A 27,536-nucleotide genomic window follows, 5' to 3' on the forward strand; every position below is an offset into this window, starting at 1 on the left:
TATAGCGTAGGCTCCACATAGAGTCCATGTTTTACTAGTTGTTCTAAGTTTTTATGAATGGATTTCCCTCAACATTTTTTTAAACTTCGTAACCTAATGCCTACACTCTACCTAGCCAAACACCTGGTGTTAATATTCCAAAGGAGTATGGCATAACCTTTCTAAAAGACGCCTAACAGGCACTCAGATACAGCAGACTTTCCTTGGTTCATTGATTCTTTCCATTCTGACCAGGGATCCTTGTCCCATCAGATTCGGCCTGCATGAGAAAAGACATACACACTCACCGCAAATCAGCAATCAGATCCAGCTTCTGTTCTGTGTGTGTATGTTATGGTTGATGGAAGAATGAACTATAACAATGCGGCTACTATTCCACTGAGGAGATGAGCAATCTGGACACAACTTTGTGCTGTCCAGGAGGATAACTCAAAGCTGGGATGCAGCCAAACACAAGCACACATGGATAAATATGCGCTACATGCAGACACAGGCATGTATACAGTACATGTACACATAAATACACACACAGGCCGGATGCCTAAATATATAAAAAGCATATTTTTGAATATTTTTCTTGCGTATGCACAGCACATAAAGTGTGTTTGTGCATTGTCGTGATAATGGATTTGTGCTGTCTAAGTACTCTTTTGTACATGCATCTGTGCTACTGTTTATGTGAGCTCATTTGTGCCTGCATATTGGTGCGTCGACTCCAAGGGGGCTGAGAAACAGGGAGGTGCCATTGATCCGTGACCAGTGGAAGAAAGGGAGACGGAAGGAGGAGTGTGGGGGGGTAGTCGGAGACTTATAATCAAAAGAAGGGTTTAACAGAGAGAGGCTGAAAAAGACAACAGAGAATCACTCTTTCTGTTGTCCAAAGGAAGTCTGATTGTGGACCAAGAATCCACTTCAACTAATATTGTATGTCAGTTCTTCTTTGACATACTCACAAATACACTCGACTTTGGTCTAAATTATTGGACTGTTTAAATGACTCTGTGTTTGAGTCTGGAATCATCTGTCTGAACATATCACAGTGTTCCAGATGTTTTTCAAGTAGACATTTCTCTGTGGTCTCTTGCTGACCAGACAGCACTAATCGCTCTTCTCAATCAGAGTAATGACTCCACTATTTGACATGGCTTGATTTCTTATGGTCGTGCACACACTGCTATCCGGTTACGTCGGCGGCACGCCTTCCTGCCTGTTTCAAACACATACACAGACACACAAGTCCGGAAGCAGGCTGGACGATGGGGGAACAGTTGCGGTTATCGATCCCTCTGACCTGTGACCTTAACCTCTGTTCACGTTTTTGATTTGGTGGAAAGAGTGTATGCCCGCATGCATTTCTTCTTCAAGTGTCTTTTTAGTCCAGTTTGCAGCATAGCATCAGCAATAGAAATGTCATGTCACTACTGTGGTCTGAAATAACTAAACCAGTTTTGCATTGATGGCATGGAATTTGGTAAAAATGTTGTATGTGGCTAACTGAGTAATCTTTATGACTTCTGTAAACCAATACTTTTATTTTCATGACCAAAGACCTTCAAAGCTAAATGACATTGCCGTCAACCCAACACCTGTCAAATGTCAACATGTCTCAAGCCTAGCATAGCCTGTCAGATGGGCAGTTTAACTATCTTTTTGAAGCCCATTATATTTCCAATAGCTACACAAGCACAACTAATTTTGGCAGACTGACTTAGACGCTGTACTTTCGTGACCACCTCAGTAATGACGTTTTCTCTCTTACTTCTTAGATACGTGAATCAATAAAGGTGATACAGAGTGTATTGGATGCAGATGTTTCTGCATTAAAATTGAAGAACGAAAATGTACTATTCAGTTAAAGTTATTTTAACATGATTTGCAATCATAGTTGTCGGTTTTGGCTACAGTTGCACAAGTACTAAAGACATCTTTTAAGCTTAGACAAAACCTTGAATGTTGGTTTGGCATGAGTTTCAATGGTTCAGGCTGCACAGTTCTGAGATTTTTCTGGAGGAAAAGGAGATGAGGTGACGTTGGCATGAACATTTGTGGGAAAGACACCAACCTGTAGCCTAGAGGGAGACCAGCCAGATGGTTGATGGTGTACCTCTTGAACCAGCTGGGAAAATTTTGAAAGGTGAAAATGAGAGCTGCCACACAGATGCCCATAATCCAGTCCAACGGTTGAAGACTGTGGGTGTGAATGTGTCGAGCTGTGAATATGAACCTGGGTGTTACTGAGAAACAGCATGCATTCTCAGCCAGCCTGTTTGAGGTAAAGCCTGGAAAGAAAACAGAGGCACTTGTGAACCAGTGTCGACGCTTATTGGCCACAGTTTCCACTCAAAGACAATCGAGGAATTCAGAATGAAATTGTATGTGTCAGTCGTGTCCATGGCCAGCGTGTTTGACTGCAAACACTCCTCTAGGCTCCATGGACGTCATGCTTTCAAGTGCTTTTAAAATTTCTGTCATTTAAAAATATGACTGCATGAGTACACCCTTGTGTTTCATAAGGGTGTTTAGATATGTTTCAAAGCTTTTAGAGTGGGATGATGGCTCATATTTGAAATCAAACTACTGTATTAAATTAGCAGTAAGTAAGTGCTAATGCAGCTAGCTTGCTGGATAGCATATTGGCACCTTCTGTAGTTTTTCAAAATGTGGTCTAGCTTTTATGGTACTGAAATGAGGAGACAATATCATCATTACACTGAAGGTGTGCACTCTACATAAAGCTTTGTTCTACAAGACTATTAGCTTTATAACACAGGCATGCCATGGTTTTCAGTCAGTCTCATTTCTTTTTGAATTAACTACATATTTTCTGGTAAGAAACCAAGCTAATTTGAAATCTACTGAGATGACCAGCACATGTTTTATCTGTGGTACTCATTATTGGCTAGAAGGTGGGTTGGGTTGCGTCCATGATAGATTCTCTTTGACAGCTTGTTTGCTGTTGCTATTGACTCTTGTTTTGAGTTTCTGGTAAACCAGATGCTGACAGTCAGGTGTGGGCATGTGCCCTGCTACAGTGGTCAGTTGTTGGGTCTCTCAACACCAAAATAGCAGCATTGTTGGGAATGAGCTATCTGCAAACTGAAGGCCAAGTTCCATGTAACTGTGGCCTGTGGCAATCTCATATCTCCACAGTCTGGGACAAACTTTGCTCCCACAGAGCGATGTTTATCACAGACTACCAGAATTTAGGAGTGGAGGATGGGTTGGCCTGCCAGCAGTTCTGATCTGTGGGATCATCCTTGGGTGTGATGTTGGTGCCAGAGTGACCACCACAACCACCGCTGACTTGCAATAAATGCTGGTTGAAGAATGGGATGCCATCCCACAGCAGTGTGTGACCAGGCTGGTGACCAGCACGAGGAGGAAGTGCCAGGCTGTTGTGGCTGTGTATGGTTCTTCCAAACTCTGATTTTCCTGTTCGTTAAATTAATACATAGGAAATTGTCAATATATCTTGCTTCTTAACCCTCTTGTTACATTCAGATATACTTACACATTTTATGATAGGGGTCAATTTGACACCAGCACACAATTTAAAAAAAAAATAAAAAGGTTTCTGTGTCACATACTTTGTTTGTTAGTTGACTACCATAATAGCTTTTTAAATAAAACAAACCATCCACCACACCTCACATATCCATCCAGAATACCTGTTACATGGAGAAATATGCAGAACATCATAAATTCTCACTGATGAGATATGAGTATGAAGTTATATTTAGACATTAAACACTGAGTGGTGTTTATCTTAGGGGTCACATTGACCCCAAAGATAATAGGATGGTTAAGACATATGTCATCCAGTCCACCAGTGGATAAGAGTCAGCAGCTGCAAAAAAAAAAAAAAAAAGAAAAAGAAAGAAAGAAAAGAAACAAAGTTGGCATTGGCAGAGAAGGTTTTGCAAATCATTCATGGCACAACCCACATACTCAGCTCATCCCACAAATGTGGCACCATTTAAAAGAGAAATGATCAGGCTTTCCAATGGTTAAGATTTACTGCCAAGAATCATTGTTACCAAAAAGAAATACTCTACCAAACACAAATTACCTTACCTTAATATATAATCTTATAAGGGTGCTCAATCACAACAACTATTTTGTTGTAAACCAATTCAAATCCAAGGCGCTCAAATGCCTTATATGACTGTGGCTCTGTTACTCCTCTGTCCACCACCTTTAGAAGACCGCCCAAATAAGTTGATTAGCACAGCAGACCTTTGCCAGAGCATAATCACTTCCCAATGGAGGCTCCAGTCCAACTTTGCCGCCACAAAATAATTTGTAGGCGGGGTAGTTTGTCTGGTTTGCGGTCTAGGCCTCTCATGCATGTTGGACAAGTGATGATAATCATGCTTGAGGGGGTGCTATCCTTGTACACAGGTCAGTTTCATTTCAAATTGCATTACCAATGTTGCTGTCTACATGGATTCTGGCTACGTTCACCTTCTCAAACAAGTGATTGTTTTTCTACCTCCATGTTTCTATCCCACCTGGGAACCATGTGGAGCAAACATGCTCAGAAAAAAATGGAGTTATTCCAACAAGAGAAAAACTAGCAGCTCAAGTATCAATCGGATCGACCAACCAGATCAGGAGATTATTAATTGTTCACTAGTGTCTATGCAACTTTTTCCTATAATCTCAAATAATCTTCTCTAACAACCAAACAGCACAACTTCAGTTCAACTCCTCTGGAGGTATATTAAAATAAATTTGACAAATGATGAACAAGCGTGCTAGGAGTGATTTAATGGCACAAGACAGATGAGAGTGGAAGTCCATTTTCCCACTGTTGTGCACAAGCTGACAGCAAATGATGCTCAGTGATACAGTCACTCACCAAAGTTACCCATCTTGCAAATGTCAGTTACACTTAGGGGAAGGAGTATACTTGACTGACAAACCAGAGATCTCATTGCTACATGGTGGTTAAAAGAAAAGTGTGTTTTTGTGCGCATTCCTTAGCGTTGTCCGGAGTGTGTTTCGTGGTGCATACCTGTGGCTTCCTGGCTACGTGTGCTCCAACCCCTCCCAACCCCTCAATGTTTTCACTGCTGACTGCGTTTCCACATTGTCATTGTTATACCCGTTTCTGTCTCTTAGGAAACGCCTTCTGCATGTACAGTGGTGGAAAAACTTTTTCGGACCCTCCATGCATTTGTGAAATATTGCATTATGAATTACCCTTCAGGTCTTTAAGTGCATTGATTGGTTCCATTAAAATACATAAGACATTTTGAGTATTGGCATTATTTTTGTACCAAGGCCGTTCTTCTGAGACAAAAATGGCTAAAACAAGGAACCTAACACAGGAAACATGCCTGAAGATACCGATTCTCAGCCAGGAGGGGTACAGCACATTGAACTCTGCCAAATATTGTGCTATTCCCCAAACCCACATGCTCCCTTCTACACGTACGCTGTTCTGTCCAGGTCCAAACTGGATGTTTCAGCAAGACAATGCCCTTTGCCACACATCCAGGACCAGTAGAACTTGGCTGCAGAAGCACAGTATCCAGGTCTTAGAGTGACCAGCTCAATCCCCAGACATGAGCCCCATTTAAAATATGTGGTGGATTGTTTCAAAGCACAAACCAAACAAGAATTTGGAATAATCAAAAAACACAAAAAAAAATTTCCACAAATATTCCATGACAATATTTGAGATTGTGTAAAATTTTAAGGGTGTCCGAAAACGCTGTATGTGTTCCTCCATGTACTGCGCTCAAGGCATTTGTCTTTCTGCTCAGAGCGTTTACTCCTGATGGCAGCATAGATATAATGAAATTCAATCTGAATTCTGCGGTGTGTCTATATTTGTATGTGTGTGTGCTTGAAGAGTTCACTGGCATGACTTTTTCACCACTCTCTCCACACACACACCATTTCTGTCCACTAAGCACCTCAGCCGCTCCAGGAATCTCCCCCCTCCTCATCCGAATTGTCGGAACGTTTTTTGGATTCCTCTGCTTTTTTGGAAACAAAGTGAGTTTGGAATCCAAGCTCTTGCTCTCCCTCCGGCGACACCATGTGCACATGAGTGTGTCCTTGGGTTGAATTCCAGGCACAGACTATTTACTGATTTGGTTGGAATGTATTTGTTACCCACAGGGCTCTGGAATCAAACACACAAACACAGATTCTTTATCATGTCACAGTGGGAGAAAGTGATCGCTTTCGTTTCCACCTATTACCCCGGCTTGTCTGATGTGTGTTTGACCTCCTCTGACCCTCGCCTGCACGTTCCATCTTCTGACTTCATGTGCTTCAAACGTGTCCTTAACCCCCTCCCGTGCTTTTGACGCTGCATATTTCAACACGTGTTCCTCCATTCTGTGTGTTCAACCTCTTGTCGGGAGTCCTGCAACCTTTCGTGCAGTTTCCAGGAACTTGTTATTAAACAGCATGCAAGTCCTTGCCATGAAAAACCCCACTAGACTCCCAAACTTGTCCAGAAATTTGTCTGGGTTTCTTCACCAAACATCACCCACTTTACAAACATAACAAAATCGATAGTATGTCAGAGATTTTGTTAAGTGGGTCTGATTTTCTGCCATCTAACATTTGTTTTAAGGAGGAATTTGAGCTCATTTCACAGTTAACAGCCTGCTGGCTATCTTTTTGCCTTATTGGCTGCACATAGGTAGTCATTTTCTTGCTATTTAAGGTCTGTTAAGATACAAGGTGTGTCAATATATTAAAAAGAAAGTCTATCTGGATGTGTTTTTTGTTATTTCGATGGTATCTAATAGGCCTACGGCTCTTATGTTACCAGTTTAGGTCTATTTTAAAGCTACAGTTTTATCTGGGGATTTAAGACGGTGTGAGAATTTTAATGAAGTTGACAGCTCATAACATGGTAATGTACTTATTGGAGCTGGCTGACATTTAGACTTTTTCCAAATGGAGAAATTCGCAGACTGAGAAATTCACTTAAACTGTTTGTTCTGGCCTCTCTGCAAGAAAAGGAAGAAATCTCTTCTGCACAGTTGGTGATTTCTGTCCTCTTCATGTGTGTTTATCTATATTTATATACATGTGTTTCTGTGTTCTCAGTTCCACAGAGGTGGATGACATGATCCGCAAGTCCACAAATCTCTTGTTGACCAGAACCCTCAGCAACTGCCTGCAGTATGGCATTAAGAAGAAGAATGTTGGATTGGCAGAGGTAATCTGGTAATCTCCATAGTGGTAATTCTCAGTATTTCCAGCTCATTTACCTTCACAAAAATACACTTTTCCTGTCTTCAGTCTGTTGTTGTCACCATGTCTGCTGAAGGGTGTTGCTAAATATTGCTCTCATGCTTTCCTCTCCCTGTATTGTTTGTTTCCGCGCTCAGCTATAATCCAGGAGACAAAACGTCATCCATTTAAGAGAACAGGATGTTATCATCAGACTGTGTGTTATGGAAAATTCAGCCATTCTACTTCCTTTATTGAACAAAATAATCAGAAACTGGATGTCAAATTGTGGACACACAGGAAGAGACTAGTAGGTGGTAGTAGTAGAAGAAGTTGAACTTGTGTCAAATTTACAGTGACGACCAGCTGGAATGACTGATGCCCTTGAATTACGTGATTCATACACATTTCCTCAAACATTCACCGCAAGGAAAAGCAGACAATGTTTTCCTAATTTTCCCCATGCTGATAGTGGGCTTGGAGCATCTCCAGTGAACTCAGATGTAGCTTCTTTTCAAACAGAAGAAGAGCTAGTGAAAAGGATAGGATATGCCCAGATAAGGCTCCACCACAACATTCCTAATTAATCCCCTCACTGTCATTTTTCCAAAGCACCTCAACTTATTCACAGAAAGCTTCTAGTGACTCTTTTTGCTCCTGGGAGACAATTGAAGAAAGTGCTCTGAGCATCACTCCTTTTTATACTCAGCCTTTTCCCCTATTTTCCACTTACTTGAAACATTTTATTTTTATATCACTTCTCCAGATTTATTAGTAGACTTTTAGGGACTTCGCCTCTGCACCTCTGCTAATCTATGAATGGAGTACTAACTTCTGAAAACCTCTTACTCCTTGTGTCTATGGAGGCCGCATTCTGACTCAAAACACCAATGTTTCCAGGGTATTAAATTTTTTTAAAACATCATTTCTAAAGTATCAGTCTAGGTTAACATGTGAAAAAGGAACATTTAAAGTTTAGCTATAGTTATGTGTTAGTCTGATTATGCAAAACTCTTTATTTCTTTCCTGTATCACACTGTATCTTAAACATCTGGGGTGGGAAAATATACAAAAGGGTCACCTAGGCAACCAGACATGTCTTAGTGTACAAGATGTCAGGACAGTTGAAGCTCATGATACAAATGAATGAATATTGTAGAAATCCTGCTTTAGTTGTTGAAATTATTTCGGTTTTCTTAAAAACAAACCTGTATGTTTATTCCACACATTACATATGCTTTCCATAAGATGTAACAGACCTAACCAAGTCAAATTAAGGAATACATAAATGTGAATTTGATGTCGTGAAGAGTACCCAATATAAGAGCTTCATTTAATTCAGATGTTTTGCCATCAAATGACATAAAAATAACTACAGAAAAAGGACACTTCCCAGATAGGAGATAGAGATAAGAATTAAAAGTAGAAAATTCTATACACAGTTCTGTGTGGACTGTAGAACACCAATCATTACCCCAAAACTTAAGTCCAAGCTATGCCAGAACTGCCTTAGGATAAAAGAACAAGATGGAAAGCTTGAAAACATGGAGTGGCCTTCGAACTGGACAGATGAGTTTAAACATAGTACCCCACAAGTGGCACACATTTATGGGAACGTCTGCAACAGAATTTGGAAGAACTTCTACTTTGATGAGTCAAAAGTTTAGAATAATTTTGTTTTATAAATGGATTTCAACTGCTTAAATTTCCATAAAAAAAGGAAATATTGGAGTGTTCTAAAACTTTTGACCAGTAGTGTTTATATTTATATATATATATATATATATGACAGGAATGTTTGAAAGTCAATAAATTTACTAAAAATGTCCTTTCTTGTTAATGTTTGAGTAGTTGGTGCAGGTGATTATTAACACCACCCACCTGGAGCAGAGCTGCCACTTCCTGGAGGAGTTCATATCAAATATAACCAACGTTCCCCCGGACACAGTCAATGCTACCAAGCTGTATGGCACCTCCACCTTTAAGGTACACTTGGTTTATTTCTTCCACTTTCTTTTCATACTTTTAGTTCTTATTACTTAAATATTTTGTGTTAATGCCTCATACTTATTTTTTTCATCTTTCCTATAATTTTCCTTGACATCTGTGTCAGCCTTCATTTTCCTCATGTTTCTCACTGTGTTAGATGTAAATATTAAAAACAAAAATCTTCCCGGTCTCCGTCAGGACGCTCGTCACGCAGCTGAGGCAGAGATCTACACCAGCCTGAACGCCAAGATCGACCAGTTCCTGCAGCTGGCTGATTACGACTGGATGGCCGCGGTGCCGGGAAGTGGGAGTCCGACCGCCAGCGACTACCTGGTTGACCTCATCGCTTTCCTGAAGAGTACTTTCAGTGTCTTCACCAACCTGCCTGTTAGTATGCACATAAACACACAAAAGCAACACAAATTAATGAAAAACTTGATTAATGTGTGCAAAAAAAATAACGGGATATAGTGGATATTTATGAAAGAGAAAAGACATACGTTTTGAAAAGAAATTCAAAACATACACACTAAATGTAACTGCACACGTACGAGCGTGGCCTGGAAGCCAGACCACCTTCTCTGCCTATACATGGAGGAGTCCCTCCTCCACAAAAAAATAATTATGCTCCAGCAAAGATTTCCTCAGCCAGTCAAAAAGTTTGGACAAGATTTATGTGGTGATGGATGGAGTCACTTTTTTTTTTTTTTTTTTTTGAACAGCTGAGATACATCTGTTCTAGGACTTCTTCACCTGTCGAGGCTGTATTGGAAAATTAGAAAAATTAAATCTTGACTAGACGCCTGTGAGAGACTGCAAGAAAGTTCTTTGGTTTGATGAGACCAAAATGCAGCCTTTTGGCTGTCAGAATAGGCGCTATGTTTGATGGACAGCACCACAAACACAGTATCCCCACTGTGAAGAATGGCGGTTGCTGGAATGTTTCTCAGCAGCAGGCCCTCGACAGTATGTGAGACGAATGCAGCAAAATGTAGGGAAATCCTGAAAGAAATAATCTGACTCGGTCTACATGGGAACTATGACTTAGGAGAAGATTTACTTGACATGAAACAAACAAAAAAAAAGCTACGCTGTCATGGTTTAAAGACGACACATTGATGGTACTGGAGTGGCTGAGTCACTCTGACAGTGAAAGCGTTTGGTTATTTTTTTGTCAAGCCAGATTACATTGACATGGATTGCATTTAAAACATCTGACGTAGTGAATACCTCTCAAAGGCAGGTAGTCAAAATTATTAAATCAGAAAGGAAAATAATTCCAATTGTCAAAAATCAAAGATTGCCTGTGTGTTTTATTCCCCATGCATATACCTGGAATATATTTGTGTTGGCGCAGTTAGAAAAGCTCACCCAGCCAGTCTCTTCACATGCCAGCATGACACATCACAGGGCAGGACAGTCTGCTTTAGTTCCTTAGAGTATCAGCTCATTACGGGTTAGATCATTAACATGGGGCCCGCTGAGCTCATTAAAGGGTGAGCTGGTCAGGTCAGCAGCACCAGATTATACACAGGCTCAGGCTATTGACGCTATAGCCCCGCTGTAATGACATTACACTCCATCGGGACATTCTTGTAGAACATTTACAGTTTGTAAAGTGTAGAATTTTTTTTCTTCTTTTTTTTTTCTTCTGTTGTTGATTTCAGCCAAGACTTGTACCAGTTTCTTTGGCTTTTCAAATAATTACTTCATGTGGGTGGGGAATACTGGTATGTAGGAATAAAGTGTCATTACTCAAAACAAGTAAGAAACTTCAAGTCAGAATATAAAAGTTTAGATTTAAGGTATAATTTGCCCAGCAAAGCACATGATTTAACTTCAGTACAAAAAAAAAGGATTTTAAAGTCAACATTGTCATCTAATTTAAGGTAAGTATTTAAAACTCCATCCATCTTTCCAGAGTGTTTTTGACGGTTTTAAACACAGGAACGGACTCCAAAGTCCTAGTGCAAACACACACCACACGCACACACACACGTTAGCTCTAAGAAGATTGTCCAGCAGATTTGGAGATTGGTCAAAGCAGGTCACAAGGCCATACGGCCCCAAGCACAACACACACACACACACACACACCCACACACACACACAACACCCCACACACACAGTGGTTAAGCTAAGTGTTTTCCAGCACTTCCAAGAAGCTTTTCTTTACACCCCCACAAGCCCCGGACATGACCCTGTCACACACACTTTAATGCAGTCTTGCACACAGTGTGGGGCCCTCCTAAGCAGATCAGACACTATGGATCTAAAATGCTGGGTGGTACGACCCACTGAAAAATAGAGGTGATGGTGTAAAAGAGTAGAGTTACACTGAAATGAATTAGATACTGCTGAAGTGTGTGAAGCACGAGCACTATCAGCACTGAGACACTCACTCTGACTGGATAATCCACCTTTTCCAAATGTCTGAACAGATGTAAATATTGATGGAAGACCAAGATTAGTTGCAGGATGATGCACCAGCTGTTAATGAGCGGTTCACTGGTTGAGGCAGCATATAATATCGTATGATGCATGAAAATCGCTACCTTTTCTGATGAACATTTCTGCAGAAGAAAATCGAGTCCTAGTTATGAATAAGGACACTCATTCAAATGAAATGTCATGCCTGTACAGTCTAAAATGATCTTAGCCTTTGATCTGAAAATACAGGTTTCAAAGATTAAGCTAACATTTTTAAACCGGAATTATACATCCATAACAATTTCCTGGAGCCTAGGATCATGTCTGCAAATTGTTCCTTTAGTTTTTTTTTTATTAATGTTCAAATTTCTGCATAATTAAGGGCAATTCTGCTTTGAGTGACAGGTGGTAGCCTGAGCTAACAGGTAGCGGTGAATTGGGTGGGTGGGTCTGAACTTTCAGCCTGCATTAGCCCCTCCCCAACACGACCCCCAGTATTCATGTCTGCATGGTACGGAACAACTGGTCCTAGTGTGAGTGCACCCTTGGAAAGGATAGTTTGGACTCGTAGCCCTCGGGTTTTTCTGTTTATATGCTCCTTAATCACCTTTCTGCTGCTTTGCACACAGTGGTGGAATAAGCCAATTTTCTTAAAGTGATTTGATTGAGGAGATTTATTCCTATGCTGCCATTTTGCGCATTCAGTTTCTTTCAACTTGAGTTTTCATGCTTTGCCTTGAGCTAAATTTCCTGGTTTATGTTTCTTACCATAGGGAACTCCCGTAGAACATGCTACCTTACCGGTGAGTATATGGGTTGTTACAGTAACGGAGTGATGTTTACCAAACCTTCACTGACCTCCTTAACCCCTCAACTTTGACCTTAAATTCTCACTTGAGAGTTTAACAACCAGCATGAGAGATGTAAAGAGAGTGGTGCACGTTTGCCTGAATTGAGGTGTTCATGTGCCAAAATGTCTGTCCAGTGAGGGAAGTGTTGCCAGACTGGTTTGCACTTAGGCCAATGAACTGGAAAGTTTGGCAGATCACGGGTTCTGTTTTATAGTACACCCTATTCAACTAACTAAAGTTTTTTTTTTCTTATACGGTTGCCATCTAAACAAGCACACCAAACTGAAATCAAAGACCTACCGGCAGTGAGGGCGGACTTTGACTTAGCCTTAATTCTCATACGTTTGAACCCAAAAGTTGCACTTGAACACACCACAAAGACTATAGCCAACATACTATCTGAAACCAAATAACGCATTCCAGCAGGTGGCAGTAGTCTTTATTTGTCATTCAAAAGGGAAACACTAAGCGCTACTATTACTTGGAAGGCTACGAAGCTACGAACTGAGACAAAGCCTCTCCTGAATCATGCCAATCAGTTACTCTACAGGAGATTCAGTCTAGGTTATCATCACATTGTTGTGGAAGCACTTGTGGATTTGAAAGTTCAGATAAGATGAAAATGAAAAAATGACCAGCCTTTTGTGTGGGCTTCCAACTTGTTGTTTTGTTTGCTTTCATCACTTATATTTGTCTTCTCGTCATTTGGTTTTCTAAGAGCCTGTTCAGACCCAGCATTAAGATTTGATCTGGGCTATCAGCTGAGGTTCTTTTTATTGATCATGGGGATCTTCATTCATCACCATGACCTCATTAATAAGTAACACATACATTCATTTGTATATTCTTTCTTGCTTCGATTTATTTTTTAATTAGTCAACAGCTACAAGGACAGAATATTTTAGACTTTCATTAGGAATGAAACATCACAATGAAACATCACTTACTTCTTTTTTCTTGTCAGGTGATCATTTATGATAGCAGTGAGTGACTTGGGATGCATTGCGTTCACACTACCAGAGGAATAAGGACACATGAGACTCAGATTACCTAAATGTGGTCAGAGATCAGATCTCTGTGTGTTTACATGCACGTAAAAAATTATTACTTTAATTGGACTCTAGCTGGACAACGTAAGTGCATGTAAACATATTACTCCGATTTAAATCAGAGTTCTCTTTACCCGATTGACACACCCAGATAATGCGACTGCAATTCATGCGTGTGCGCATGCTCCACAACTGCTGCGCTGGCGTGTGACCCCGGAACAAAAACAACCAAGAAAGCTGGTCGCAGAAGAAGAAGAAGATAAACAGAGCTGGTAGGAGAACCGTCTGAAGGATAGCGCGGATCTTACCTGCACCATGAGTAGCCCGCACATTACGTAGGAGATTAGAAGAGCTATTATCCGTCTGGTTGTTGTTTAAAATGCCGGTCTGCCGCATGAACGACTCTTGTTTATTATATGATGTAATAGGTCAACTGGAAAGCAGGCTGTATTAACATGGTATTATCCCGCTGTCACCTGGTGCAGAGGAGGAAAATATGTTCCCGTCAGTTATTCGATTTTCTCCACTGCATGTAAACTATCCCTATTAAGCTCTACATGTAAACACGTGAGTGTGTTCAGGGACCGTTCACACTTTTTTTTTTTTGGCCCAGATCACATCTCAGTGCAAGGTCTGAACCCTACGCTGAATAACCACTTAGAGTGATCTCTCTGACTGAATTGTAGCGCAACTGATTCAAAAAGTGGAAATATACTTAAAAGGATCAGAGGCTTTTGTTAATGATCAGCATTTGCCCTACCATTATATTAAGAGTGCTCCTGCACCCCCATCGACCCCCTCTTTAAAGATCAAGTTCATTTTATTTTCTATAGCGCCAGATCACAACAGAAGTCATTTAAGGTTACCTTTCAGTCTGTGTAGGGTTGCGTGTTTACAGTTCTCCTCTGCTCTCTGCATACACAGACACGCACACAGACGAGCACACTCCCATTTTGGAAAATATGTTGCGTCAACCCCCAAAAAACTGTAGAATGAACTCAGAAGACATTTTGTTTAGATCAATGTGCAATTAAAGATAATTGTTCACTTGTGAGATTGACTGCTGCCACTAAAATAAACACATGAACACCATGATTCCTGTAAGTATTTGTGCCTATGTCCATCTGCATCACCCCTCCCCCACCCCCGGAAACGCTGATGGTGTAGGAAGGCCAAACATAGGGCCACAGACAATAACCGATGGCCCGACACCAGCAAACGGCCCATTATTGGCTTTGCATGTCATGACCCTGAAAGTTTTATTTGTCTACTCCATGTCCGGTATTCACTCTCGTCTCCTCTGAGTTATGAAATGTTTATAAAGAAATTAGAATTGTATGCTCAAGAAAAAATCCATTGAATGAAATATATTTACCAATTGCTCTGCCAGACAAAAGAAAATTGTAACCCTGCTATCTATCTGATCAATGTGGTTTAAAGTCCTTGAAGTGAAGCTGCTTGCACTAAGTTCGTTGTGTGTATCAAGGTTACGTTCAAAAAGAAAACACACAAAAATGCACCCGAGTCCAGACTTCATTTTTGCGGTGTTTCTTGAGTGACATGAATAAATACCTGCCATAATGCAGAAATCTGCGATTGTTCCCCAAGACCTAACCTGGCGCAGCTCTTTTTACGGTGATTTGGAGGCTGACTGTGTGAATGTAAGTCTCAGACGCATAAGTAGATTCCCATTTTCGGTTATTTTCCAGGTCATGAATCAGAGTAAGTGCATGTAAGCCTCTGTTTACACCCAGAATACTGTCACTCTCATATTCACAGATTTAGTCAAAGGATTGTCGCAACCATGGTGTCGCACACCAGTCTCATGTTTTTTTGTTTTTTTTTTGTGGATGGTTTTCTTTTTGCTGTGATGCCACCTCTTGACTTTTGGCTGCCCTGACTGTCTGTTGATTTGACTGACAGGTTTCTGGATGGACAGAGACCATATTATACACCATGTCGAATCCCTTCCAGGAGTTGTGAATCAGTGCGTTATGGCATTGCGAAGCACAGTGCTGTTGTGTTTCTTACTCAACCTGCTTCTAACATTACGAGGCTGGAGTTGAATTCAGCAGGGAGTACTTCAAAACGAGCTCCGTCCAAAGTGGGAGAATCTATTTGACTAAACACTTTTGCATATGAGCATCTGGTTGTTCTTACATATTTGACAGTCTCTTGAAGGTTTATTTATTAAAAAATGAAATGCAGCGCAAACCTGATCTCGCAAAAGTATGTTAATTTGAACTTTCCTCGCATTTATTTGGCCTCTACCTTCTATCCCTCAGTCACTGTTGGAGTGTTTGGCCACACACAGATGGATTAATTTACCCCCACAATGAGACCACATCCCCCCATTGACCACAAATACCCCCACAAATTCTTCTCAAGTTTGCTGGACTGCACCACCGCAGTCTGCATCAGTTAAAAGTAAGCTGCTGCTGCAACGTTTCTAATAGTTGCGACCAAATAGTGACCAAGTCAACGCAGCCGGCCTGGACTTGCGTTCGCCTGGTGGGCAGGAGACTTGAGAGACACATTGTTATCACTCGGTTTGTGCTCTCTGTCCAGTCATTTATTTTAAGTTGACGGAATGTCAAATAATTTCTTTTTAGAGCAAAGGTTGTATGTTGTAAATCCCTAGGAATGGTTAAGAGTTGGCCAATTTGAATCAATGGCTACATTTACACAGACAGTACACCAGATTCAAATAAATCACATGAGAGTTTTTGACTTTGTTGTTGACATGGACGATAAATAAAATAAATTAAAAAATAGAAAAAGACATTAATTACATTGTGGTTAGTCTGCCTGCTCAACTTCCAAATTTTACTGACAACCCTGAACTCAACTAATAGAGGGTGACGGCCAGACCACGTCTCCACCATTGCAGCCCCTACCAACTCCAGCTTCTGTCTCTCCTGGGAACCTGATGTTCACCACATGTGGAGCATTTATTCCGCCCAGAGAGAAACCATTTGATCAAGTGTTTGCATGGTTATTAGGTGCTATTATTAACAAATAGCAGTCCAATTGGAAATTCCTTCTGATCGGGTCATTTGGTTCTGATTGAGGTGGTCACATGATGCCTTTTTATTCTGCTTGGACTTTTATTCCTGTTATTAGCAGAACATCCATGTTAATGTAGCTATTGATGGCTACAGCAGTATTGCCTTACCTAATATGTTATGATATTTGTACATCTGCCTCTCCACCAAACACTGTCTATGTTTTTTAAGCTCAGATTTGGTCTCCTCCATCTCCTGAGAAACATAATTCTCAGGAATTATGTTTTAGACACAGCAGTTAGTGTCTAACTTTGCTGTTTCATTGTTTGTCAGAGGTTTATCATGGCTTCTCTAGCTGAATATCACATGGAAAAGGCTTAAAATCTTCTTTTTCCTTCTTTAAAAAATGTGGACTTTACATATGGTCAGTTAATTTCATATTAACAGATTCACCCTAATGTTGATACAGGCAGATGTTATTAGCATATTTTGCTGTCATTTTTGTCCGTCTGCATTCCTGTCATTGCTCCTCCTTCTCCTTCCTCTTTCCTCATCTATTCCTCCTCTTTGAACACCCACCACCCCCTTCTTCTCGTCCGTCTGACCCCCAGCAGTTTCACCATCCTTTCCCGTCACCTCTCTCCCTCCACCTCCCCTGCCTTCTTTCTTTCGTTCTTTCTTGTATATTTGTTCAGCCGCTAGGAGCTGAGTAGCTTTTAATGAGCTCTTTGATGAACTTCTGTCGTTGGCTGGAAGGAGGGATGGACGGAGGTGTGGGGAGGTGGAGATTTTGGAGGGTTTAGGAATAGAGGGAATACAGAAGGGAGCACCATTTGGTTTGTCATTCCCATTCACTCGTTTCTTCCATAGTTCCTTCTCCTTTCCTTGTCCTCCCATCTGAATCTTTTTCATTCTTTATTTTCATTTTAATTTTTTTCATTCTTTTCCCCTCATTTTTACCAATCTTCCTTCACCACCTTTCCCGTCCTGTCTACAACTACCTGTACTTGCCTTTTACTTATTTCACATTTCTTTTTCCACTCCTTCACATTGTTTCATTTCCTCACCTGTTCTTTCTTCCTAATCTTTCCTTTCTCTAGAGGACTTTTTTTTTGTTCTTCCCTTAACTGGATTTTCCTTGTCATTCATCCTCATCTCTGATCTTTTTATGCTGTTTCTTCCCCAAGTTTCCCATAATCACCCTCTCTTTTTTGTTGCATGTCCAGATGTTTCCCTGCTTTTCCTTTCATCCCTTTTCCCTCAATTACTTCTGCTATTAACACCTTTCCTTTCATTCACCTCTAATTTTTCCTTTCTTTTCCTCATGTTCCTTCACCATTCATGTGCTCTCATATCTCTCTTCCAGCTCTTAATATTAACTTCAACTTATTTTCACTTTCTTTCTTTTCTTGTTCCTTCCTCACCTGTGTTTCCTTTCTTTTCATCAACTTCTCCGTTCACTTGCCTCATTTTTGTTTTGTTGTACTTTCTGTCTGTTCCCTTTTCTTTACTTTCCTCAGCCCCTTGTCCTTAGCTTTTTACCTTTCTTCACTTTCTTCTTCATCCCTTTCTTTCCCTTCCTTAAATCTCAACCCTTTTAGGTGCCCTTTCCTTTCCTTTCCTTTCCTTTCCTTTCCTTTCCTTTCCTTTCCTTTCCTTTCCTTTCCTTTCCTTTCCTTTCCGTGTTCCCTCCCTCCCATTTGCCTCAGGCTAATAGTTTCCAGTTGTCTGCGTTGCAGTCCAAGGCGACAGAGTTTTTGTCAGATGGACCTACCTGTGTGTTTGTGTGTGTGCGTTAGTCAGTCCTGGTTCAGGACATATAAATAGAGTTAGCCTATTTCACGCTCAGTCTCACTCTATAATAACTAACCCCTGAGGTTATGTGGACTGTGTGTGCGCTCAGAGTTCAGCCTCATTTTGGAGGATATCCGGCCAGTCGTAGGTGTGCGTTTGTCAAACATATGCTCTTGCATGTGTCTGCAGTGTGTATAATTTGATTTGCCTGTGAGGTTGAAGCCTGCTTCTTGAATGGACCTCGCTCCAGACTCTTTCCTGAAGTGGACCTTGGTTCACTCTGAGCGACAGTAGGATCTTTCTGCTGCTGTTGAGTTTGTTATATAAGAAACAAAAAATGTATCGCTGTCGAGTTGAAACTCGTTTGTTACAGCAGCAGTGTATTAAACGGTTGCCTTTAGAACAAACACAGGAAATTATCTTTAGGAATGTTGAGAAGTTAATTGTTTCTTTATGAAAGCAATAACCTTTTGTGTCCACTAATGTGTTTTTGAAAACTGTTCTTTTTTTCCCTGTGGTGTTAAATTGCTCAGTTATACTTGGAAATAAGTCAACAGTGGATTTTCCAGGGATAGGAAAACTGAGAATTATGCAATTACTCAGGATTTTTACAGGGATGTTAATGTCTTCCCCCTGGTTTCATTAATATCTCAGTGTTAGTTGTTGGTTTTAATTCTAGCTGCACTGGAAACCAGGTTACTGACCTCAGCAGAAAAACATTAGGAACAAAGACTTATATTAAATAACAAGGTTAGTGTTGTGTGTGTGTGTGTATATATATATATATATATACATATATATACATATTGGTGGTTCAACTTAACTCATACAAAATTGCGTGTAACAGCGTTAATATGTTTTTTAACTTGCGATTAACACACACACACACTCTCTGTTATTATGACCTCGCCCCAACCATAGTTTTGGAAATGAGGAAGAAATCAAAGTAGCAGTGCAGTTGTGGAAAGCAAGCAGAGTCTCAAGTGTGATCATAGTAAATAACCTTTTAGTCGTGCTGCAATAAACCATGTACTTATTAAAACTGCCAGAAGTCCAGAACAAGAAGCAAAAGGAAAGCAAGCAGAGACAAAAGAGCAATTGATTAATAAACTGTTATTGAGTAAACTTTAGCTGGTCTGCTTGGCTCACTATGAAGTTTTACTCAATAACAGTTGGAGTCATGGATGGAGATAACAGGAAACTGAAGGAATCGAGAGAGAATGATATCAGACATCTCGCAATTCAGACATATTTCTAAGAAAGTGTACCAAAAACTGCAAACCATTGTCTTTTTGTTGCTATTATGCTAATAGTTTAGGGACATGCTAAAACCAATCAGTTATAGTAGCTCTCTTTTACTATGCCGTTCCATGCCATTCAGACATTTTGTTGTGTACAAACATTAAGTACAATTACTCAGGAGAGGAGCAATGGTGAAACAAAGCTAGTGAGCTCATGCAATTTTCCTCCATTTTAGACTCCAACTTACGAGTTAGCAACACTATTGGTTCACAATCCAAATTTGCAGGAATGAAGAATTCCCGGATTTCTTAACTTTTTTTTCTTTTACAAAATTTACTTACATGGAAATTTGCATGGATTGCTTGATGAAGATGAAAAGCAAAAATGAATTAATTTGACTCTCAGGGTTCACTTTCACAAAAAACAGTCACACATGTGATTAGAACGGTACAAACACTTCATTTATAACAGATTCAACACATTACACGCATATAAATGTGTTTGACCCATTGTGTGTATATTTGCATGTGGCGGGCATGTGTTCAGTTCCCCCAATTGATTAATGAAGGTCGTTAAATATGCAGTGCAGAAGTTGTAGGCCTGATGTTACTTCTTAATCACGTTAACGTGTGACAGTGTCAGTCGGACACATCAAAGATATGTCAGGATTAATTTTTGTAATCAAACTCTTAAGTAGAACATGCATTTCTTCACTTTGTTTGGTCTGTATTTTAATTAAAGGTCTTTTTCAATATAGTTTTTGTGATTGTGAGAAACTGAATTTGTGTTCTCCACATAACATTTCAAATTCGTGTTAATGAAGTATAGGAAAAAGGATATGTCACTGTTGTTTAATGAATGAGGACAAAACAAATCCACCTTATTTTCATGTTTTCCTTTCCCTTTTCCACGTTTGCTCCTTTAATTCTTGTTTCACCAAAGCTTTACCTCGGTTTTATCTCCATTTTCTTCTCCCCTTTTCATCCGTCTGCTTCATTCTGTTGGAATGCAGACGTCGAGTTCGAGGCCCTGGCTGGTCGCTGAGATCACACACACGTACAATGAGACCCACGCAAACACATGTTTGGGTTTCTGTATTAATGCGTTGTCATGTACTTCCTTATCCGCTGCTTTTATTCTTATTAACCTACTTCATCATTCTGACTGCACCTGAACGCAGCATACTTCATCAACGCTCTGTATTTGTGTGTGTGCACATTTAGAGGCTAAAAAAAGGCCCTGTGAAAGTGCACCTGAACTCGTTCTGAGTAAAACTTTGTGTGTATGTGAATTTGTTAATGCTTTTTTGTGTGCTTTGTTCTTGTGTGTGTGCGTTGTTATAGGTGATATGAAATATTATGTATATATTGTATTATAAGCCATTGCGAAGCTATTAGAAAGTCCATGAAACGAATTAGACTTGCAGAATGAATCGTTAGAGGCCAGTTCACTACAAAAAAAAAAAAAAAATTCTGGTGGCCAAATACTCAACAACAGATATCGTGAAACCTAATAACTGTATTTAAATATGGAAAAAGCTTCTGTGACCTCACCCAAAGGTTTTTTTGAAGAGTAGTTTTGAAGCCCAGTGTGTCATCTCTGTGCGTCGCCATTTTGGCAGTGTTTGACTGCACCTAATTACTAAACAAAGTAGGGGACTTTGACCGAAGCTGATCAAGTTAGCATTGATGTCTACGAAGAATGTTTTTGGAGCCAGCCTCAAGTGGACATATGAGGAACTGCAGTTTATGACACAGCCCTGTTGGTTTCAAATAGCTTGCTTTTGTGAAATGACCTATGAAACTAAACAATGTAGTGTACTGTCCCTTTAAAAATATTAAGCAACAGTTCGCTTTGCTTCAAGAAAGGTTTTGTTATTCTCAACACTAAAACGAAGAAGTTCTGGTCTTTACACTTCTGGTTCTCTCTCGTCCTTTCTCATCCACAGGGCAAAGTTGCTCAGACAGCCTGCATGTCAGCCTGTAAACACATTTCCACCTCACTGATGCAGCTCCTGCTCGACCCAGAGGTGCGGCAGATCTCAATGGGAGCTCTGCACCAGCTCAACACGGACGTAAAGGAGTGCGAGAGTGAGTGCCGACATTCTTCTCCTTTTTTGTTTTCATTTTGACGCAAATTCTGTATTGCTTTTTGGGTATCAAAGTACATTTTTACGGTAACATGCAAGTGCTTGCTTCCCTTCTGACACTAAGTTGTCATAATTACTTAAACATGCACAAGGATGCTTGCAAATTTAACCAATAACCTTCTTCTCTTTGACTCATTTCACTGCTTGCGAAATTAATGTAATTTTTGTTGACATACTAATGCGGGAGATGCACAGTATCTATCAAAGTTGTAATGCAACATTTGCACAGTACTGTATTTTACCTTCAACTGCCTTCCTTGTTGTCTACTCCCTTCTTTTCTCACTCTTTTTTTTTTGGTCCTGTTTAAATTTCTGTCACACACACACTTTTCCATACATTTACACATATACAAAAAATTTTCAAATAATAATGAAAGTCTCATGTGTGCACTTTGGATTTGAAGGCGCAGGGGGCGCCCTGGAACAACCAATTAGATGATAAGATGAGAGGATCTCTCTCTTTTCATGCTCCCTTTCCTCCTCTTTCCCTTTCAAATTTGTTCTTTCTCTTATCCCTCTGTCTTATCCCCACTTTTTTCCCTCCTTCCTCCTCCTCATCCTGTCCTCAACCATCTTCCCCCTCCCTCCCCCATCTCCTTGATTTCCGAGACTTACGGACGCGGAGTTTTGCACATAAAAGACGAGAAGAAATGAAAGGGCGTGAGGCCCAGTTGGCTGTGTTTTTTTTTTTTTTTTTTACATGATCAAGGATCTTAGGAGGCACAGCGCGGGTCACACTGTGTGTGCGTCAGTGACATGATGAGCAGTGACATGCGTACAGCGCTGAGGAGGGGTTAGGAGGTTACAGAGTTACTTCTTCAGGGCAGACGGAGGCCTTGGAAGAGAGAGACCGGTCGGGAAGTGGGATTGGAGGTACAGCAGAGGGACAGAAAATCAAAAAAAATGTAAGGGATGTTAAGAATTCAGAAGAAAAAAAGAATTCAGAAGTGGAAAACAGAGAAGGAAAGAGTGAAAAGAGATGCTAGTGTGAAAGCAAGAACGGGATCACAGAAATGGATGCAGCGTGGATGGTCAGATGAAGAGGATAAAGTCTTAGGATGTAGCTGCTAAAGCGTGCACAAGTGGAGAAGAGAAATAAGGGACTACTACACTGTTCATATACAATCTGGGCAATGGAAATTAAAAATGAAAAAAGTCAGGATATTTCACATTTAAAAAAAACAGGTTCATGGATGACTTCAATGCAAAAAAAAAAAAGAAAAGAAAGACTGAACATGGATCCTAAATAAGAACAGTACAAGTACGAAGGCCATGAGGAAAAAGCAATTTAACTAGAAAGATTTGAATAAAGAAAGTGGACTTAAGTTAATAAGGTATGGTTAATAAGTAGAAGGATAGACAGATTAGGATGAAAGGGGTAGAGAGGGCAGAGAAAACGGGATTAAATGAAAGATGTGAATTTCAATCTGATGAAAAGCTGAAGAAGCGCACACAAGAAGGAAAGAAAGGGCAGAAAAGAGAGCTAAATACATGGATGAGTGGAGGGATTAAATCAAAATTAATGGTGAGTTTGAAAGGAGGAGGAAGTAAAGGAGAGCAACAAGGAGGGATTAGAGATTAAGGAAAGGGAGGTATTTCAGGTTTGTGACAGATAATGAGAAAGGGAGCTACAGATGAATAAATACGATCACCGGGGAGTGAGAAACAGTCAAGAGGAGGGGGAATAAAAGAAAGACTAATATGTGAGTCTGAAAAAGAAGTAATCTGATAAAAGCAAAAGATGGAGGGAACTGAATGAGAAGAAAAAGTTGACGATAAAGAGCAAAAGGGCAGAGAACAGTGTGATACCTTTGTTTGGTTCACTTGTAGCTGGTTGGAAATGAAATGGTATAGGGAGAGGCTAAGCTCTTCCTGTTTCGTCTTTTGAATGATGAATACAGACCACCGGCACCTGCTGGTATGACGATGAGTTTCCATGCAGATTTTTGCTCTATTTCAAGCGTGTTCAAGCGCAACTTTCTGGTCCAGTAACGGATGACGTGAAGCGTTGCCACTTCTGTTGCTGATAGTTGTTTGGTGTCATTTCAGTGTGTTTCTACCCTAAGATGTCAGATAGATCTAGTATGATAATGTATTATCGTCTTACAGGACATGCTATAAAACTATCGGTCTTAGTTCCTGGCTCATTAGCCTTATTGCAGGAGAAGGCAGGTGACCAGTGATCATTGAACTCTCTGGTTTGGGCAAATTGCATTACTCCCTTTTCATTTCACATTCTGGTTGTTAATGGCCTGATGTAGCTAGGAATTCTTATTAGAATATGAGTCTGGCAACACACTATTTGGAGGAAAAAAGACCTCTGCACACAATTGGATAGTCCTCCAACCAATAAAAGCAATCACTGTTACTCTTCTGTCAATCACCACATACAGCCTGCCCCAAACGGGTTGGTTGGCTTGGCAGATCTTAGTGGGAGCATCATCAGTTCAGCATACTTTCACCATAAAAACCTAGATACTCACTGGTAAGGCAGCGCGTCCAGTGTGAGATCCCATCACATAGAGGCTTTGTTGCAATTTTGAGCCAGTAACAGACCTGTAACAGAACAAAAAGAAACGTTCAACAGAATCAAGTGGGGCAGACTTGTTAAAATGAAGATAGAGAAAGAAAGAGGATGATGAGAGGTGAACTGATGAAAAGAGACGCAGAGCAAAAGGTAAATGTGGCATTCAGGGCTGGAGGATCATGTAAAAAGTGAGGTCAGCCGATAGCTTCATGTTCATGAGCAGGACCTGTGTTTATGTGTCGCGGGGTCACTGAAGATGGCAGGCGTGTAATCAGCGCTGTAGTGTGTATGTCCTTGTGTTTCTGAGTGTGTATATCCTGAGGTGAAAGAGATTAGCCACAGGCTTGCTCTTTCTCTCCCTCCGCAGCACTCCTCTTTTCTCTCGTTCCTTTGCTCAGAATACCAGTTGGCTTGTTTACGGGGGCCAACTGACGCCAAGACCCCAGCTCACACTCCGTACGACCCCGACACACACAACACAACACGCACATAGGCGTCACCCCGGGTTCAAAATCCAACAGTCCTCGACTGTTCTCAAGCAAAGCCCTGTGAGCACGACAATAAACACACAACCACAGGCTTACCAACTCTCACATTATCACATTGAGCAGGACCAACGCTCGCCAGTGTCCATCACACACACACACACGCACACACATCTCTCACATCCACAAACTCTTCCTCGTTCTCACAGGCACGCACACACACTTTCTTTCTCTTATTCAACAAGACCTAGCGACATGACTCCAACACCCTGCCCTCCCCTTCCCTCTCCTCCTCATCCTCCTCCCCCTCCCCAAGCTGTCATTTGTCTGCCAATCTATCCCGATGCATAGCGAATCCGACCAGGTCTTTTATTATTCTGTTTTCACCCTCTTTTTTTTCCTCCTCCTCCTCTCTTCCCTCTCTCCGGGGGTGGACTGGGGGGGGCGGGTTTGTATTTTCCCACAGGTTTTGCCAGAGCCGGCCCGGTCGCAGGCTTCCAGGGTGACACGTTGCTTCTGGCCTTCAGTGACTTGAGACAAGTAGGTCTTTGTCTCCCTCGTGGTCCTCTCTCCTTCGTTTTCTCTTTCTCTGTTTTTTTTTCTCCTCCCCACTATCTCCCCCCCCCTTGTCCTTTTCATCCATCCTCCCATCCTCCCTCACACACCCCCAGTGCTTCCTCTACGGTCCATTCCTCTCCTCGTCTTCCTCCTCCTTCATTTGGTTTTCTGATTTTTGTTTTGTTCCTTACTCATCCCTGTTGCCCCTCTTCCACCCCCTCTTTACTTTTTTCTTTCAGTTTTCATTTAGTTTTGTCTTTTACGTACTTCGTCTCATCCGCAAAACTCTGTGCTACTCTCTGATTGGTTGTTTCTTTCTATTGGTTAAAAAGAAAATCAACACCACACCAGGACACCAGGAAAGTTGCACAGAATGTCTTCTGCAATACTATCCCTGAATTTGTTTTCGTATAATATAGAAATTGCCCGTGTCTGTGATTATCATTACTAGACGTCCTCAGGTCCTCCTCAATGCTAGTCCTGTAGAGTAGGACTTCAGAGCGTTCAAATAAAAGGTGATAAAGAATCTTGTCTGCAAATGCCTGATGCAGAATTTCAAACTGACAAAACCAGCTACATCTATGTCTAATAGCTCAGACAGATTACTGGAGAATACCTTTATTTCGCAATAAGCCTAGTTGTGATTAATAAAAGCACTTAGTTCCATACATTGTCTGTCATGTTGGGCAGCTGGAAAGACTCTCCGGTCTTGGCATGCCATTATTTATTTCCAGGTCCTTTAGTTTGAGGGTGGATTTGAACAAATCTTCATCAGTATAAGTGGGGTTAAGTCCATGGCAGAGCCTTGACATTATCAAAATGAAGTAATATATACACCTTTAGCATCCTCGTGAAGATCCATATTCCAATTCGATTCTTGGATTTTTGTAAAGCAACAGCCTCAACGGTCCAGTGTCGCCACCTCCAGAACCCCATGTTCTCTAAAGTTAATGGTTTAAAATCAAACAGAACACAGTTCGGTACACCTTCAAACTTCTCTGAAACGAGTCCAATGTAACCAGAAATCATATAGGACTTGCTAGGGCTTGTACCGACTTGTCGATTAGTCAACGTTAGAAATTGGGAAGCCTTTCAAGCCCTAGGACCTGCTGATAAAGAGGTTGTCCGGCATGTCATCAAAATACTTCACTAAGGATATGCTTTGCTGTTGGCTATAATGGATTAAGAATTGCAAATTTTAACGTGGATAGACATGTGGATCCACATGTGCTGTGCACCAGGGCTACTTAACCAGTTTCACAGAGGACAACGTGGGTCCTCCGGCCAGATATTGAGAGTTCAGGAAGTGGCTCGGATGTGTGCCGCGCGCGTCTTGTTTTCGAGTCCTGGGAAAACTAGAGCAGAACCAGTCAGAGCGGAGACAGACTCCGATGAGAATCCAGGATGTTGGGCGGAGCGTGTGTCTTTTGGGGTTGTGTGTGCGTTTTTGTGTGTCGATGTTGCATTTTGACTTTGCGAAAAAGCGCTTGGCAAGCGAGCGCGTACGTGCACGAGAGCGCATGTGAGCAAAACTTCTATTCGCCACCGTTGCTTCCGAGCGCATTCTTTTTGGAGAGACTCTGGTTGCGTTTGTGAGTCTGTCGTCGCTGTTGAATGTGTGAAACTGAGCGCAGTTTGTGTGTCTGTCATCGTTGCTGAATGTGTGAAACGGGGCGGAGGGTCTGGGTAAAAGTTTGTGTGGCTTTCTGGCCTCTGTGTGTTTGTCATCGTCGCTGTGACAGTGGGTAGAGCGTGCATGTGTGAAACTGGGCGCAGAGGGTGTGTGTGTGTGTGTGTGTGTGTGTGTGTGTGTGTGTGTGTGTGTGTGTGTGTGTGTCCATTTGTGTGTCATCGCAGTGAATGTGTGAAACAGGGCGGCAAGCAAGTCAAACTTTGCGTGTCTGCCTGCCCGTCTTTGATGTGTGTTTGTTGTTGTTGAGTGTGTGAAAGTTGGGCAAAAGTGTGTGTCTGTATTCCTCTGTGTGTGTGTGTGTGTGTGTGTGTGTGTGTGTGTGTGTGTGTGTGTGTGTGTGTGTGTGTGTGTGTGTGTGTGTGTGTGTGTGACAGCGGATGACGGATGGGCCGGCAGGACGGAGCAGGGGACGATGAATGAGGTGACAGACAGAGACGGATAGCCCTTTATCCCTCCATCACAATCCCTCTTTCTCTCTCCCTCTCTTCTTTTTCTCCGCCTGTCGGGATGATGCAGTGCCTCTTGTTCTCTCGCTTGGAGGAGGAGAAGGAGAAAAGAAAA

The 27,536-nt window shown here is 41.2% G+C and overlaps 1 protein-coding gene across 5 annotated transcripts in view; it reads left to right on the top strand.

The window, feature by feature from the left end:
• Positions 1-27,536, top strand: part of exoc6b (exocyst complex component 6B) — a 107,768-nt gene that overhangs the window by 50,785 nt on the left and 29,447 nt on the right. For 3 of the 5 annotated variants that reach the window (XM_047592200.1, XM_047592209.1, XM_047592234.1), the window contains 6 exons: positions 7,078-7,189; positions 9,055-9,189; positions 9,391-9,579; positions 12,396-12,425; positions 21,512-21,653; positions 25,191-25,264. In XM_047592200.1, the coding sequence (XP_047448156.1) occupies positions 7,078-7,189; positions 9,055-9,189; positions 9,391-9,579; positions 12,396-12,425; positions 21,512-21,653; positions 25,191-25,264 (682 nt within the window). The remainder of the gene's footprint in view (positions 1-7,077; positions 7,190-9,054; positions 9,190-9,390; positions 9,580-12,395; positions 12,426-21,511; positions 21,654-25,190; positions 25,265-27,536) is intronic. The other 2 variants (XM_047592218.1, XM_047592226.1) reach the window with 1 other exon arrangement.

Source organism: Mugil cephalus, chromosome 1 (genome assembly GCF_022458985.1).
Source record: "Mugil cephalus isolate CIBA_MC_2020 chromosome 1, CIBA_Mcephalus_1.1, whole genome shotgun sequence".
Classification (NCBI taxonomy): Eukaryota; Metazoa; Chordata; class Actinopteri; order Mugiliformes; family Mugilidae; genus Mugil; species Mugil cephalus.